The sequence below is a fragment of the Ailuropoda melanoleuca genome, chromosome 13 (assembly GCF_002007445.2).
Source record: "Ailuropoda melanoleuca isolate Jingjing chromosome 13, ASM200744v2, whole genome shotgun sequence".
Classification (NCBI taxonomy): domain Eukaryota; kingdom Metazoa; phylum Chordata; class Mammalia; order Carnivora; family Ursidae; genus Ailuropoda; species Ailuropoda melanoleuca.
The window spans coordinates 84,363,966-84,381,639 of record NC_048230.1 but is presented as its reverse complement, the minus strand read 5'-3'; the positions used below and the strand labels follow the sequence as shown (position 1 = coordinate 84,381,639).

General features: G+C 37.9%; 1 protein-coding gene across 2 annotated transcripts in view; it reads right to left on the bottom strand.

Annotated features, from left to right (window-relative positions):
• The window catches only part of MACROD2 (mono-ADP ribosylhydrolase 2), a 1,910,609-nt gene that overhangs the window by 1,263,915 nt on the left and 629,020 nt on the right, over positions 1–17,674 (bottom strand). For both annotated transcript variants that reach the window (XM_034641514.1, XM_034641515.1), the window contains exon 5: positions 2,848–2,964. In XM_034641514.1, coding sequence (XP_034497405.1) covers positions 2,848–2,964 — 117 coding nt within the window. The remainder of the gene's footprint in view (positions 1–2,847; positions 2,965–17,674) is intronic.

Here is a 17,674-nt window from a genome sequence, read left to right as displayed (position 1 = left end):
TTAAGTCATTTCTTTAGCAATCTCCTTTAATGAAATATTAGCCAATATTCTTTCCACTCTTACAATTACTTTTGAAAAGAATGATTGTATATTCCACATCAAAAGAAATCAAAACATCCAAACAATGAAGAATAAACTAAATCTCTGAGGCTTATCTTTCCACCAATTATGATGAGTCACAGAATATAGACTACAAACATGATTAATTCAAATACAAGCATTTATGAATAGATTAATTTAGCAAGCATTAAAAAAGCAAAGACTTGTTTGAAATTACCAAGTTCATCTGTAACCTAGGCAATAGTGTTTTCCAAACAAATTGCTGATGCATGAAGATATTATCAATGGTGGCTGGATGACTGGCTTTAGTACCCCCATAATGATAAACCCACTGTCACAGAGGACATATAAGAACTAGTTTCTGCTGTCAAACTGTCATGGAATTATTAAATATGGAGGGGGGAAAATGACCCAAACAGTATGTAATGAGCTCCTTTTCATTCTCTTTCTACAAAAGCACATCTGTGGATTGTTAATGACTCTGAAATGGATGAACCAAATTGATGAGAAAGAAAAACATCTTTCAGGGATAGGAAAAGGAGAAATGAACACACACACACACACAATGTTTATAAAATATAATTTAAAATATAAAGGCTTGTGAAAGTACTGTGGAAAACTATAAAGTGGCATACAGATGTAAGCTATTATTATACATTTCCATATTGCTTGATTGCTTTCCCTGATCTTTATGTTTCTAATAAAGATCATTAATCTTTCAAAATATAGAGAAATACCAAGACTTCTTCACAAGTAGTCTAGTGTGTGACTTTCATGAGGTGGCACTGCCATCCCAAGTCTGGCCTTTCTATGATGCTGGATGATTTTCTTACTGGATGTGCCCTGTGGACTGTGCACAGTGACACAAATGCGTATAAGACTCTCATTACCTCCGTTCACACAGATTTGGTACCAAGTCTTGTGGACTGACTTTTGTTAACTAGAGTCCCTGTGCCACAAAGACTCAGTTGGCCTGGGGGTGCCCAGGAAAGCCACACCTTAGCTCAAGGATATGATTCAATCGTGAAGCTCCTCAGGTGCAGGTCCTGGAGTCATTGATCTTCATACCTCCCTCAATAACCCTGAACTAACCTGGACAACTTAGAGGGATGTCAGACCGGAGCAAGTACATCAGACAAAATCATCATGGCATCACCCATACACTAAAGCCACCATTTTATTTGGTCATATTTAGTGATACGGAGGTTATCCGTCTTCGGAAATCTCAGAGGTGAAGAATTTCTTATTTGTGCTTTAATACATAAGAAAGAAAGCAGTAAAGCAGTAGGAAACTAGGCCTTATTCCTTAGTTTAAGGACAGACACAAGTCTGAAAGTAATCAATAATCTGCTTGTTCTCGGGTGGTATCAGTTAGCTATATCACAAAGGTAGTATGGTGTTAAAAAGAAAAAATTACCAATATTTGTAAACATAGAGACATATAATTCTGGAAAGGGAAATCACCTTTAATACTCAGGTTTTCTGACTCAAAGGGAGAACTGTTTGAAACACCACTGTACATAAAGGACTCTATGTGACATAAATATACATTTCAAGTGGGAGGGAGGGGCCATTTGGCACATGATTTGACCCTTTCACACAAGGTAAAAACATTAAAAAAGAAAGAAAAGTGAGAAGTCATTGAAGGAAAAACTAAACAGTATATAGCTGACTTGCATTCACTAGAACCCCACTGTGAGAAATATAGAATGCAGTATTATAATGTGTATAAAGAAAAAATATCATTTTAATATATGACATTTACTACAAAACCTCAGATTTAAACATTCTTTAAAGTAATCTTGAAAATATAACACACTATCTCTCCACTCACACATATCCATAGGAAATTCATTCTTACACAACTTGTCTATACAGAGCTCAGCAAGTATCCTACAGATTGTGTTATAATTTTTTAGTCACATTTTCTCCACTACAAAAAAAAACAAAAAAACAAAAACTTGGTTCATTTTTACATAAAATGTATTTAAGACCCAGGCAGTATAAGAAGAAGCAGATGAACAGAATAAACAATTAACTGGCGTCCCAATTTCCAGATCAATGAACACCTTAACAGTGCAATGAAACCCTTCACCTCCACCCGCCAAGCCCTGAAGATTATGTGATTAAAAAATCCATGCCTTTAACCAGCTCCTCTCTCAGTATTTTTATTTCATGCCACCCCACTCAGTTGGCTAAACGACTAGGCAACAAGGTCAATCAAATGCAATACTTCTCTCTATTCAAATATAATGGAAATTTTGACCATTCCACATTCAAAGAGCAAATACATTCTCACACTGACAACCACATTCCATTGGCTTTTCCTGAAAGCAAAGTGTGACAGATGCCTTGGCTGTAATTGCCAATCAGCCTTTACATGGCAGCTGAAAACACAATACATCACTTTGATCTCCTTTGCTCTAAACACATCCACAATCAAGAAACCTGAACAAGGAATAAGAAATTGGCATCATTTCCAGAAGCTGTCACTCCACAACCCTTTAAATACTACAGTGTACATTTTGCTCATATTTTTATTTCTCTGTTTCAGAGACACTCTGTTGAAGACCTGAACAAAAATCACCTACACTCACATATTATACATATATATTTGAAGAAATATTTGGAGCACATATTTTATTACCAAGTACAAAATCCAAATATAAGTGCATTTAATTAAATATCACCACTACCATTTCCTTTTCCAGTTACACACTTGAGGGATAAAACCATATAAGCATGCTCAGCTGATCTGGAAACAGTGTTCACAAGAGCTGTACTCACATTTTGCAGGCAGGTCATAGCCACATGTGATTTTTGCATGTCCAGTCTCACAGCCATTCAGGTTACGACATTCAGCCAGTAAACAGGGGCCAGCTGCTCTGTGAATACAGCCATCCACTAGGAGAGAGAAAAAAAAGTTAGCTCATTTTTGTCCTTTTGGAAGTAAATGCAAGTAAATGCAAAACCGGATACAGCAAGAGAAAAGGAACTCAATTTGTTCCTCTTGAAAATCACTGTAGTCTCATGGAAGAAAACCCATGATGTCCAATCCTCCAAGCACTATGCTTTCGTGTGTGTGTGTGTGTGTGTGTGTGTGTGTGCGCGTGTGTGTGTTGTGGGCAGAGGTAGAAGGGTTACACAAGTCATGTAGTGTGCTGGCAAACATTAAACAACAGTTTTCTCTTGGGATGGGGGAATCCCTGATTTGTAGCCTTTTCCAACATCAATTGTGTAAATATCCCCACCATGTCCAATTTCAAACTATCAGCTTGAGGTCACTGAATACAGGGTGCTAAAGAAATGCTAATATTTCTGTCTCCCAAGCTGGTAAGTATTGCCTCCAACATACCACAAGTTATAGAAGAAAAAGGTCACGAAGAAAGTGAAAACAGCACTCTAAAACATCTGTACTCACCTCAAAACTGAGAGTAGAATTAAAGCCATTAAAAAAGAACCAGACTTCTGAGCTCCCCCTCCCCCAACACCAGGACACAAACACAGCTGTGTTTCTGCAGGCTGACAGAGCACTAGTCAATAGGCAAGGGTAGTTGGGTCTTAGTAAATGCCCATAAAACCACCCTCACTCACCTGACAGTGACTAAGCCAAGAACTTCAGCTGCTCCTGCCCTCGCTCCACTAAATGAACAGCTTCCTGCCTTTCACCAACCTGAAGTCTCATCAGTCCTCTGGCCTCTCATCCTCCCCTTCACATCTGGCCCACACAGTGAGACTTGCCTTTTGAAAACACAAACCTAACGCTGTTGGAAANGATAGGGGTAGTTGGGTCTTAGTAAATGCCCATAAAACCACCCTCACTCACCTGACAGTGACTAAGCCAAGAACTTCAGCTGCTCCTGCCCTCGCTCCACTAAATGAACAGCTTCCTGCCTTTCACCAACCTGAAGTCTCATCAGTCCTCTGGCCTCTCATCCTCCCCTTCACATCTGGCCCACACAGTGAGACTTGCCTTTTGAAAACACAAACCTAACGCTGTTGGAAATTAAAACTTGATGCGACTGGATGGGGCGGGCGTGAGTGCACAGAAGGAAGGCTCAAAGATCATAGGCACATACATTCGGAAATTGAAAACTTGGGTTCTTAGTTGTTGTTGAATGGACCCTTTGGACTGAAAGGAAATACAAGATTGCTAAATGAAGGATAAAGGGACAAAGAGGGAGAGAGTAGTAGTAAGCTGGGATGCGAAAATAAACCAGGATATTAGAGGTTAGAATACGTTGCCACGGTCCACAACACCATGTAATTGACCCAGGGAATCTTTAACATTCCAACGCTCATTCTTTCACTGTTCAGTCATACACATACTCACACATACAATTTTTCTATTTCAAAAAGAGCTTAATAAATTTTGTTCAAACTCTTTCACATGGCAATTCTACTTTTTTTAAAAAAATATTCTATGGAATAATTAACACAAGTGCAAAAGCTGTAACTCTAAGAATGTCAGAGTTGTTTATAATAGTGGAAACTTGGAATTTCTCAGAGAGCTAGTTAGATAAATCAAAATCCAACAGTGCAATACTATTATGCAGCTCTAAAGAGAATGGGCCAACTCTATATGTANATTTCAAAAAGAGCTTAATAAATTTTGTTCAAACTCTTTCACATGGCAATTCTACTTTTTTAAAAAAATTATTCTATGGAATAATTAACAAGTGCAAAAGCTATAACTCTAAGAATGTCAGAGTTGTTTATAATAGTGGAAACTTGGAATTTCTCAGAGAGCTAGTTAGATAAATCAAAATCCAACAGTGCAATACTATTATGCAGCTCTAAAGAGAATGGGCCAAATCTATATGTAAATAGTCCTAAACATGGAAAGATGCCGAAGTGAAATGTCAGGTTTAGAAGAGTATATATATCCTATAGTCACAATTTTGCTTACAAAGCGATACACACACACTTATTATACAGATACATTTACACACACACACGCACACACGCACGCACCCTGAAGATATACCAAAATACAAAAAGTGACCATGAGATGGGAAACAGAGCATGAGACTATTAGTAAAAACAATCAGGTCCGAATTTATGGTTCAATTTTTTTTTACAAGAGCTTCAAGAGAAGTATTTTATTTTTTTTATTTTTTTTAAAGATTTCATTTATTTATGTGACAGAGAGACAGCCAGCGAGAGAGGGAACACAAGCAGGGGGAGTGGGAGAGGAAGAAGCAGGCTCCCAGCCGAGGAGCCTGATGTGGGACTCGATCCCGGAACGCCAGGATCACGCCCTGAGCTGAAGGCAGACGCTTAACGACTGCGCCACCCAGGCGCCCCAAGAGAAGTATTTTAAATTGAACATTTTTTTTCTTGGCAAAGAGATAATCAGTTACTTAGTTTGAAATGGATAATTAAAATAGGATTTGCTAGTATCTTTGATCATATGCTGTCAAATATTGTCTGCATTATTTAGATTGCAGTATAATGCAGTTTGTAGATACCTAATTCTCAAAATCTTCATGCTATACCGGCATTGATGAGTGCATTAGAGCAATGAAAGAATGGCTTTAAGAGCTATCTAATAATAAGGACTTCAGTTTAAATTTCTTGAGTGCGTCTATATACGCCAGCCACTGTACTCAGGACAACCTTATCAGTAGATACTAAGTTTATCGTCTCCCTTTTATAGAAGCTTATAAGACGTAAGTAACCTCTCAATGTTCACAAAATATTGGCAATGTGATTCAAAACCTTAGGTTGGGGACACCTGGGTGGCTCAGTCGTTAAGCATCTGCCTTTAGCTCAGGTCATGGTCCCAGGGTCCTGGGATCAAGCCCCGCATCGGACTCCCTGCTCGACAGGAAGCCTGCTTCTCCCTCTCCCACTCCCCCTGCTTGTGTTCCCTCTCTCGCTGTCTCTCTCTTTCGCTCTCAAATAAATAAATAATCTTAAAAAACAACAACAACAACAACAACAACAACAACAAAAACCCCTTAGGTTTGTCTGATATAGCAACCATACCCTTGCCCACTATANACATCGGACTCCCTGCTCGACAGGAAGCCTGCTTCTCCCTCTCCCACTCCCCCTGCTTGTGTTCCCTCTCTCGCTGTCTCTCTCTTTCGCTCTCAAATAAATAAATAATCTTAAAAAACAACAACAACAACAACAACAACAACAACAAAAACCCCTTAGGTTTGTCTGATATAGCAACCATACCCTTGCCCACTATAATTCCCTGCCTTCGGGATCTGAATCCAGGTAGTCTTACCTCAATCCCTGCATGTAGCATGTTGAACCACCATATTACGTTGCCTTTCAGTTCCCATCAATTCTACTTATGAGCTGTAATGATTATATAATCACATGCACAGATTTCCAACGTGCAGTTTTGATGAGTATATACTCATGTAACCATGATACCAATAAAAATGCAAAATGATTCCGTCAACCCAAAAAGTTCTCTTGCACCCTTTCCATCCAATTTCCCTTCTCACCCCACAGAGTGCCCCTTTTCTGATTTCAATCACCCTAGCTATGTTTTGCCTGTTATATAGCTTCAAACTTCATTTTTGAGATTCATCTGTGTTGTTGCATGCCATAGTACTTCATTCCTCTTTATTCCCAAGTAATATTCCACGTTGAAAATGCCATAATTTCTTTATCCATTCATCTATAAATAGGCAGTGCCGTATTTGCAGTTTTAGCTATTGTGAATATATCTGCATACCTGTACAAGTCCTTTTATGGCTATATGTTTTTATTCCCTTTGGACAAATAACTATGAATAAAATTGCTGGGTCAGATATATTCTACTCTATAAAGAACTAATATGCAGTTTTCCTAAGTGATTACACCAATTTACATGTACCCCCAGCAAAGTCTGGGAGTTCAACTTTTGACAATCCTTTGGTGTTGTCAGCCTTTTTAATTTGAGCAATTCTAATGGATATAAAGGGGTATCTCACTGTGATTTCAATCTGCATTTCCCTGAAATTAATGATGTTAAGTATCTTGCCAAGTGCTTCTTGGTCATTCATATGTATTCTTTTTGGAAATGTCTGCTCATGTCTTTTGCTAATTTTTATTGTCTTTTTATTACTGAGTTATGTTAAATCTGCTATTAGGTTCATCCAATTTTTCTTTTTAATTTCAGAGATTTATTTTTTAGATCTTGAGATTTTCCTTTGGTTCTTTTTCTTACAGTTTTCATATTACTCCTGAATTTTCCCATCTCCTCATCCATCTTTTCATGTAAATGCCTTTACAGATTCTGCATAGTGATTTTCACATCTATCTGACAATTCCGGTATCTATGTCAGCTACTAGTTTGTTCATATTGACTGACTTTTCCCATGACTCTGGGTCATATTTTCTTGTTCCTTTGCATGTCCAGTAATTACTGATGACATATAAACACCGTAAATATATTGAAAAGGCTCTAAATTATATTATCTTCCTCCAAACAGCACTGAAGTTCACTCTGGCAAGCAGTTAAATTACTGCCAGGTAACAGGGAGGCGTAAGTTTAGGCTTTGTTAAGGCAGGTTTATTCCAGTCTTTCCCTTACTTGTAGGATGTGGTCTTTACTCCTAAAGCATGAACCTTCCAGAGTTTCAATAGAAAACCCAAGTGTTTATCAATTCCCTCTAACTCGAGGGAACTAAAATTCTAAACTCTATATCCCTGAAGTGAGAAAATGAATGTTCTGCTCAGTCTTTCAGCTTTCTGGCTCTCGTTTTCTTCCTGGGCTCCTTGGACTCTTTATCTGTACATGTATGATTTAGGCTCTGCCAAAGATTATAGGTATTCATTTACAGATTAGGGGGGGCTCCCTCTGTGACTCTCTCCCTTCAGGAATCCTAATCTCAATTCCTAGTCATTCTGACAACCCTGAATTCAGTCTTATGATTCCTAAAGCCAATAAAACTACTGTCTTTTCCTTGGAGCCCTATCAGCCACTTCCCATGTGGGGCATGGAGGACCCTTGGGGTCAAAGCCATTTAAATGTGGCTCTTACTCCAGTGTGGTTTCCCTCTTTAGAAGGTAGAATCCTTTTTAGTTTCAGCTTGCTTTTAGTTGCTCTCTAGTGCCAATAAACAGTTTCTATCATTGCTTTTATATTTTGTCAAGAATTTTAAATTACTATTGGTGGGAAGTGATACAAGCTAGTCTGTCATTATCAGAAGCTGGAAGTATACACTACATTTTCTATTGGCTAAAACATGATATCATATTATTTTAGAGCTATATGTGGCTTTTGGGAAAAATACATGGGAGAAAAAAGGAAATGGCATTTTCTCTTGTATCAATTATGTACTTGAAAGTGGGTTGTTGTCTTTGAAAGACAAAAAATAAATAAATAATGTCTCTATATGTGCAAACTCTGTATGAGATTTTAAAATTCTCTAACCTATCGCCAATCCTTTTACTTGACTTATTTTTCCTAAAATGCAAATCTGATTTCATCACTTCCATACTAAAGTAATGTTTGCTATTTCCCATATCTTACATTATGAAACTCTTAATTACAAATTATGGTCTTTAGACTATTCACAAATGTGGCTCCAACCTAACCTCCCAACCTCACATCATCCCACTCTCACTCCCTTGTCATCATGTACTCTGACACATCTGAATCCTTACCATTCCCTAAACACAACGAGACTTCCTTTGCAAAGTGCTCTCCACCCAGAATATCCAGCTACCCCTCCCCTGTTTCCTGCCTAGCAAGGTCTTTCTCATTGTTCAACTTCTAGCTCCAATGTTTCCTCCTCTAAAAAGCCATCCACTACATTTACAGGACACAATAATGTCTTTTTATGTTCCCATATTCTGGCGTGTACCCTTATTTTCATACTTATAAACTGTTTTACAGCTATCATATAAACACAGCAGACTGGTTAAATGCGAGAAAGTCTCTCCTGCTTTAGTCATTCAGCTCCTTGAGGGTACAGGAGGTGGCTTATTCTTTTTATATCCCTAGTTATCTTTTTTAAAAAGACTTTATTTATTTATTTGAGAGAGAGAGAGAAAGAGAGCGAGAGGGCACAACCAGGGGGAGCGGCAGAGGGAGAGGGAGCAGACCCCTGTTGAGCAGGGAGCCCAATGTGGGGCTCCATCCTAGGCCCCAGGGGTTACCCCAGGTTTGTTTTCTTTTTCTTTCTTTTTTTTTTAATTAATACTGAAGAAGTAATCAGGCTAGTTAAATCCAAAGAACCAGAAATGGAAAAGCGAATTAAATACACAGCCACAATGTTGTGGTCACAAATCTAGTGATGAGCTTCCATATTAAAAGTGTGAACAGGGGCGCCTGGGTGGCTCAGTCCTTAAGCGTTTGCCTTCAGCTCAGGGCGTGATCCCGGAGTTCTGGGATCGAGCCCCATATCAGGCTCTTCTGCTGGGAGCCTGCTTCTTCCTCTCCCACTCCCCCTGCTTGTGTTCCCTCTCTCGCTGGCTGTCTCTCTCTCTCTCAAATAAATAAATAAATAAATAAAATCTTTTAAAAAAATTAAAAAAAAAATAAAAGTGTGAACAATTCGCTGAGTCTGAAAATTCACCCATTCACCCATTTCCCTCGGGTCTGGTGCAGCTCTCTAGAAAATCTCCTTTACCTTCCTTTAGGGTCAGTCTAAAAAGGCACCAGGCTGGGTAGTGGCAAGATGTGAGATGTACACAGCAGCACTTTTTCCATTTCTCCCACCCCCAGTCCCCAGGGGGGAGGGGACAGAGGACCAACCGTCCTTACACTGCCATAGAAGGTATTCAGTCTGACCCAAAATGTCTAAAACCCATTACAACCAAAAAACAAAAAACAAAAACCAACCAACCAAACAAAAAACCCAAGACCAAAAGTCCAAATGAGAAACAAAACCTGAGCACGATTTTCCAGAGAACAAAGGACTACCAATGCCGCTTATCCTATAAAAGAAATATTCATGTAGGAAAACAGAAAAGATGACTAAGCTCCATAAATAAATATGTTCACTGAAGTCCACTTATTTTTCTTTCTGGTTATATAGCTAGAAAGCAATTCCCAGCCTCCTTTATAGTGAGGTTCTGTGAGGTCATGAGTTTGAGTTCTGTTCAAAGGAGTATCAGTAAAAATGATGTAACTACTTCTATGTCCAAACCCTAAAACTCCTGCACCCAGTATCATCTTCTGTTCTCTTCAGGCTGCATGCAGAGGATGGCACAGCAACTAAACAGAAAGTACCGGAATCCCTAAATGACGGTGTGGAACAGAGCTCCACCTCACCCTACTTCCCATATTGGACTGTCAATCCGGGGATAGGCAAAATTTTATTATGCAAAGCCACTGAGATTTGGGGATGTTTGCAATAGTAGTTTGCCTTGACTGATACTTTTACTTCTACTATAACTTCTCCAGTGATAATTTTCATTCAGCTTGATTACTGCTATTTTTTAAAACTTGCTTGCCAAAAAATTTTTAGATTTTACTACTAGAATGAACATATTATCTTAGCCAATTTCATTTCCTTAAGTATGCCTCAGAATTCTTAATCATGCTAGACACCAAGGACTCCATGAACACCAAATCCAGCCTGTCCTATTCATTCAAAGAGTTGTTCCTCTCGTTTTGTGATCAAAACCAGACTAACGGAAGATAAAGGCTGAGGACTGCCTAACAAACTGTCTATGGTATGATCAGCTAGGAATGGAGTGAACACTGAGGTCACTCAGAGAGCTGCTCTTCATCAGGACTAAGAGGAGTCTGGCAGCAACTTCTTCCAAAAACCAGGTTTTCTGTTGTACTGACAATCCTGCTTTTACCATTCTGACAGCAAGGCCAAAATGCTTGCAGGCAGATGGTTAACTAAGGCAAGGGCCTTTGACTCCTGGCCTATTTCCTCCAGTTATCTAACAACATCTAAATCCAGATGACTTCAGCCTATTAATTACACCATCTTGGGCAGGTTTCCTTACACCATAGCCTAGAGAATTAGACTGTCTCCGGATGGGGTAGAAAGATGGGTTTTGGTTGTGCTTGAGGGGGAATTGTTTTCTTACTTTTGTCAGTAGTACCTGGGGGTGTAGAGTTTGAGTACGTTTTTACAAGATGGTCTTAACCCACTATTTAAATAACTAAAATGAAGACAAAAGAGATGTGATATGAAACCGCATCAGTTTTTCTGACCTAAGATTTATTTTACCCCATACATTCCAATCTGCCTCTCTGGCCTTCCCCAGGTAAATCTCCCCATTTTATATACAGATGAATAAATTGATCCTGAAAATAGGAAAGAAAAAGCAAGCCACAAAGCACTGAACAGGAATCCATAAGATACAGTGGACCAGTAAGTAAGTGTAAGAGCTAGCAAAAAAAGAACCCGGGAAGATTTCTAAATATGTGTTTTGAAAAATACTAAACACATTATATAGCAAAATACAGTTATTTTATACATTGGCCCTGTGAGCTCTCTTCTTTGTCTTACAAAGACAAATTTTTAAACAGTTTTTAGCAAGGGGGATTCTGAAGTTCTTAGATCCGTACATATTCATTTAATCTTCTTTTGTAAATAAAAGACAGTAACTTAATCTAAAAGCAGCCGCATGAATCACATTAGCCTGAAAAATAAGAGACTCTCGTTGAATATATCTTTTAGAAGCCCAAGAGAATACAACAGAGTTCTTTCCAAATCAAATCAACATAAATTTATTAAACAAATACCTCACACAAAGCATTCTGCAAGAAGCTGTGAAGAAATCAAATGATGGTAATAATATGTCACATCTTTTGAGCATTTACCATGTGCCTTCTGGTGTGCTAAGTGACTTGCAAGCTTTCCCCGTATAAAAGGCAGTGCTGCAAAGTGGAAGGAGGATGGTTCTAGAGTCAAAAGGCAGAGATTTGTGTCCCAGTGCCACCACTTTTGCTCCCCATACTTTGATTTCATCTGCAAAATAGGGGCCCTTATAGGACCTCTCTTCAAAATCACAGGGTTTTTGTGAGCAAATGAGCTATTACATGACAACCACTCTGACCTGCTTGACATGTAGCAAGCAAGTAGTAAACACTGGTTACGTTATTGCATTTTATCATCATAGACTTCCTGACAGGTAAGCTCTATTAGGATGACTACTTAACAAAGAAGAGGATGTTAAGGCGTTAGTGCAAGATCACACAGAAGCTGCGGTCAGAATCCAGGTTTGCTCAAACTTGATCTATATTCTTAATCCTTACCCTCTCTTACTGCCATTCATGCAAAGAAGTATGACCATGGCCCCTTCCCTTGGGAGGCAAGTGAATACGACAGGCAGGCTCAGAACCATACTTTGACTGAAATAAAAAGTAATCAGCAATATATAGAATATCTTAGTTATGGAGAGTATGCCTTTTAATAGATTAAAAAAAATTAGAGGAATAGGTCACATGATAATGTGTTACTTTTTATAAAGTCCTTTGACAAAATGACCACATAGTTCACTCTCGAAACAATCTTGCAAGGTGGTCCTGGACTTTATTACTTTTACCATTTTATAGCTGAAGAAACTCAACCAATGCAAGAGTAAATGTCTAAGGTCATCCACCTGTTAAGTGGCAGATATGAATTCAAGTTCCATTGCTCTTAAAGTGTGGTCAATATCACCTGGGAAGCCTGAAAAAAAAAAAAAAAAAGTGGATTCCTAGACCCAACCTCAAATCTCAAGGATCAGTCTCTCTAATTGTGGGACCCCAGAATCTGCATTTAAAAATCTCAACAGATAGCACGGATGCACACAACCAACTGAGAACTTTTGAGAATCACTCCTCTATACTACCTTGTTTTCCTGACAAACCTCCAAAGAGCAGTGAGTGGTTGGGTCTGTGGCAAGTGATCTGAGAATTCACTGGAAGCACAAAGTCACAAGTCATGGTTCTACCAAATCAGAAGTTCCCCTTTAATTTTAATTAGAGCTATATTCCCCCATGAGTCCTAATCAAATACTGAAAGAATCCCTGCCCTTAACAGTTCACTATTAGACCAGGCAGTGTTAACTGGAACTAGAACTGAAATCCGGTAGCAAATAGGATTTGTATTAAATGCTGTTTCACTCAAAGATGATACAGTAGTCATGAATACCTTGGGTCTAAAGAGGTCCTTGGTTTATGGTCTCCAAAGTAAGGTCACAAGACATCCATACAGGGGATGGAAGAATATATTTAAACTTTTCTTGACATTTATAATTTTTATCTAAAAAGATATGAATGAAGTTCAAATTTACTAATATTTAGCACACAGACTGACAATAGCACTTGTATATAATTTACAAGTAAACACACACAATTTATAAGTTCATGCTCAAAAATTTTTACTGAGAAAGGTACATAATTAAAAAAAAATTTAAAGTCAGCAAAGTGATTAACAGGGCTCTAGAATCAAACTGCCAGACTCTATCACTTAGAGTTTCTGCATCTACATAATGGGTATAATATTAGTATCTACCTTCTAAGGTTCTCATGCTGATTAAATAAGGTAACATTTGTACAGTGCTTAGCTTGAGTAGTGCCTGTATCAGTGCTCAAAGAACGTTACTGTGGTAGATACTTCTACCAGTGCGATTGCTGCACAGAAAATTGTAACAATTATTCCCATCTTTGCACCATGCTCTTGGAAACGTGACTCTACAGCTGTTCCCATGAAGAAATGGAATCTGTTTCCCCACACCCTGAATCTAGGCTGATCTTGTAACTTGCTTTGGCCAATAGAATGAGGCCGAAGCAACCCTGTGCCAGTTCTCGGCCTGAGCCTCAAGAGACTTTTCACAGTTCTGCTCAGCAACCTGTAAATGAGCCCAGGCAAGCCTGATGAACAGAGACAAGCTATCCCAGCTGATGCCACTCTAGACTAGTTGGCCTCAACTTTCCTAGCAACTGACCACAAATACATATTTGAGAACTGTCCATGAGAAGAACTGCCCAGCTTATTGGTGAACCTACAGAATTATGAGTTATATAAATAGTTGTTTTAAGCCACCAAACTTTGGGGGTGATCTGTTACACAGAAAGGCCACCATCATCAGAAAAAATACAAAGCAATAATCCATTCTCAGGTGATGATATAAAGGAAAAAGGTTAAATAGCTGTCCTAAACTCTTAGGAAAGAAAAACAGTATAGCTGAAGTAATCAGGTGAAAAGTTGATTCCATTAGAGGTCACCTGTAGCCTGCACGGAAGATTTATGTGTCAGGTACTAAATAGCATCAGTGTTCCCTTTAGGGAGGAGAAGAAATATCTGTTAGAAAAAGCAATACAGTGACAAGGAGATCCACATCTTGAAGCTTCACAGATGCAAGGAATTAAGCTATCTGAAACAGCCTTGGGCTGACTTAAAAATTAACTTCTGTTATGAGCCACCTGACCTTGCTGGTCAGTTTGACTATGAGACCTGGGCTATGATCCCCGCAGAAGATGACAAACGTAAGAGAATAAACATGGACACAATTCTTAGCTCAGGAACCTGGAGGATTTTCAACCAAGGGTCACACACCTAGCTTTCTTCACCTCTAATCTAAAAGCTAAGGGACTGATCTTAAAAAATTAGAAGACAGGTCTTAAGATTCTAGGAGATAGAATTATCTAATTGTGCAGATACCCAAGAAACAATGACTTTTTTTTTCTTTTTCTTTTTTTTTTTTTTTTAATCTCTCTTGTTAAACTTGAACTCCCAAGTGAGGCTAAGAAAATATTTATCCTCAGAAACAAACAGACCTTCCAAAAATTTTCTTGGGAAAAATATGAATTGATGAGCTCTATCTCATCATTAGGTTTGAGACTGAGAAAGTCAAGTTGATTAAAATCCGACTCAGGTTATAAGAAAGATATATTTAGTCAACACTAACTTCATGGTAAACACATCACTTAAGACCTAACCCCATGCATCTCCTTCCACATATACAAGCTCTGTCCTTAGGGAAAAAAAAAAAAAAAAAAAAAAAAAAAAAAAAAAAAAAAAAAAAAAAAAAAAAAAAAAAAAAAAAGAAAAAGAAAAAAAAGTCCTTGACCAAAGAAAATGTCATTATGACATCGATTACTGGTTGTCTACCCACTATCAATTCTCATTTTCCCTACTAACAGAATCCCTATATTGACTGGGGTGGCTATATGCCCAACTAAAAACTTGTATTTACCAGCAGCTCTTTCAAAAATGAAAAAGATATGAGTGACCAATTTAGATGGAAAGAGATGCCATTAAGTGCATTTCCAAGAAATCTCATTACAGAGGGTTTACTCATGCAGCAGATCAATCCATCTATCTATCTTATTATCTATTACTATTACTATTAGGCTTTCTTACTGTTCTCCTATTAGTAGTCTTTTGTACTGTTACACCTTTGAGACTTAAACTAGGTGGCCTGACTTCGATAACCATCTAATGAGAATGAACATGAAGGCTACACACTCTGGTATCGTAGAAAGAAGAGTTGGTAGGTGCCTGAATCTCTGATGGCATCTGTGGAGATGTCAAATTAGGACTACTTTTCATTCAATGAGAGAAAATGTTTTTGTTAATGAGCGTATGTCTTGTGTAAGTCACTATCTGGGGTGGGAATGGGACTTCTGTAACTTGGCACCTAATGGCATCTTTAAATGTTGTAGGCATGCATTTTAATTTAGCTGAGACATGTCCCTTGAAATTCCAGATGAGTAATGTTTCTTTGACTATTACAAAAGTATTAATTACTAAGAAATTCTGAGTTGACAAAACACTAGAAAGGGAACAGGAAGCAAAACTCCCAACAGATCAATGGAGGGGGCCAGGGAAGTGCTGACCATACCACTAAAGAAGGAATGGAAGTTACAAGAACCTAGAATGTGCCAGTCAACAGCCATGTGACCTTAAGATGGTTTATATTTTATCAGTTCTCAGTAGGAGGGATATTTCCATCTGCAATAAGGCTGGACTTACTCAAGTTAGTTTCTACTAAAGAATCCAGAGAAGAGAATGAGGATCATATTTCTCTGGAAGTCCACAGGGACAGTCTGATGAAGGGTAAATCTGCCATCAGAGATGACAGGGATTTTCAGGCAAAGGATGTATTAGCTGGTGCCTCAAAAGGCCAGTAATAACCCCCTCTTCTTCATCACCATCTTCTTCTTCTTTTTATTTTTCCTTCTTTTTTTTTTTTTTTTTAATTTGGAAAGTTTACTTGGGAAGAAAAAAAAAAATGCAATTCAGTTCTTATTCAAGGGCAACCACATTTCTCCAACCCAAGCAGAGACCCTTCTCAAGGAAATATGAAAAGGCAGGTCTTACCACTATATCACCTGAAAGAATAACTCCTCAAAATACTCTTCAAATCTGATGTTAATAGAGACTAAGCATTAATGGAAATTTTGACCTTAAGAAGAAATAATAACTGTGCTCTTGGGCACCCTAATAGATCTGCTTCCGGAGTGTGGTTTTGCCTGGGTTAAAGGCATAGATTGTGCCCTTGTTTCTGGGTAGGTCTTCTTAATAGAGAGTAGGTCAAACAGAAATGTAATGTCAGAGAGACCTCTCTCTTTCCAAGAAATAAAAAATGAGTCAACTTACATACTTCCTCTTCTATCAGAAACTTCCCAGTGGCTGGGGACACAAGTTCAACACTAGGGATGATGTAGGTCGATGTTAACAGATGCTTCTAAGACAACCTCATTTGTTTTATCAAAAAATGAGACCTATGGAGAAAGGTAATCTTTCCTCAAGGAATTCAGCTTTTAAACTTCAATCGTGTTATAGAATCTTTTCTCCTCATTTTCTTCCTACAAAGAAGTAAATATGTCATTTTGTGGTTCATACTCCCATCTGCTTCAGGAAATACTAATGGTTTCAGGTAAGATGATAAAGGATTAAAAATCTTTAGGACAAAAAAATCTCTCTGAACTTTCAATTGGTTGTCTGAAGGAAAATGATAAAAGCCTGTCCCTATATGTGTTTTTGCAAAAATGTAAAATCTTGACATATACAAAAGAGAATCTTTGTTTTGGTAAATTAAACTATTTGCCACTCACTCTGCTTGAGTATTATAAGGACTAATGCCTCAGTGTATCCGTAGGTCTGGAGAAGAGATAAGTAACAAGCGGCCCCTTTTCCCAAAGTCCACACATGAAGACGGCATTTATTGCCCCAATCCAAATATCAACTTTCTCTTCTCCCATTATTTATTTTCAACAGGAGCTCCGAGGGATAATCTTATGTGAAGAAAAAACTTAAGGGCAAAAAACATTGTGATCATTCTGTCAGGCAATGAAATTATTCTTTCTTTTTGACTTTTTTTTTTTGGATTAAAGAAAAAGTTGAACACTTATTAAAGACTAATTTTTAGAAAAGGCTTGGCTCTTTTTTTAAAAAAAAATAGGAAAAATCCAATCAATGAAGTTTATAGTAGTTTATAATTTGGATGAAATCCCCTTATTCCTTTCCAGCAAAAATTCAATATATGTGCCTGCATGGATGAAGATTCTGCCTTAACAATTCTAAACTCAAATGGGAATATGCTAGTAAAAATTCTCAAGGAGGAAAAAAAAAAAAAAAGAAGAAAGCACCACATATCAAATTAAATTTTAGCATTAAAAAACAATATTTAACCTAAAATGATAGGAGAACAGAATGAATAGTGTCACATGTAATTTCTGGAACTAAAACTTCATTCCCATGTA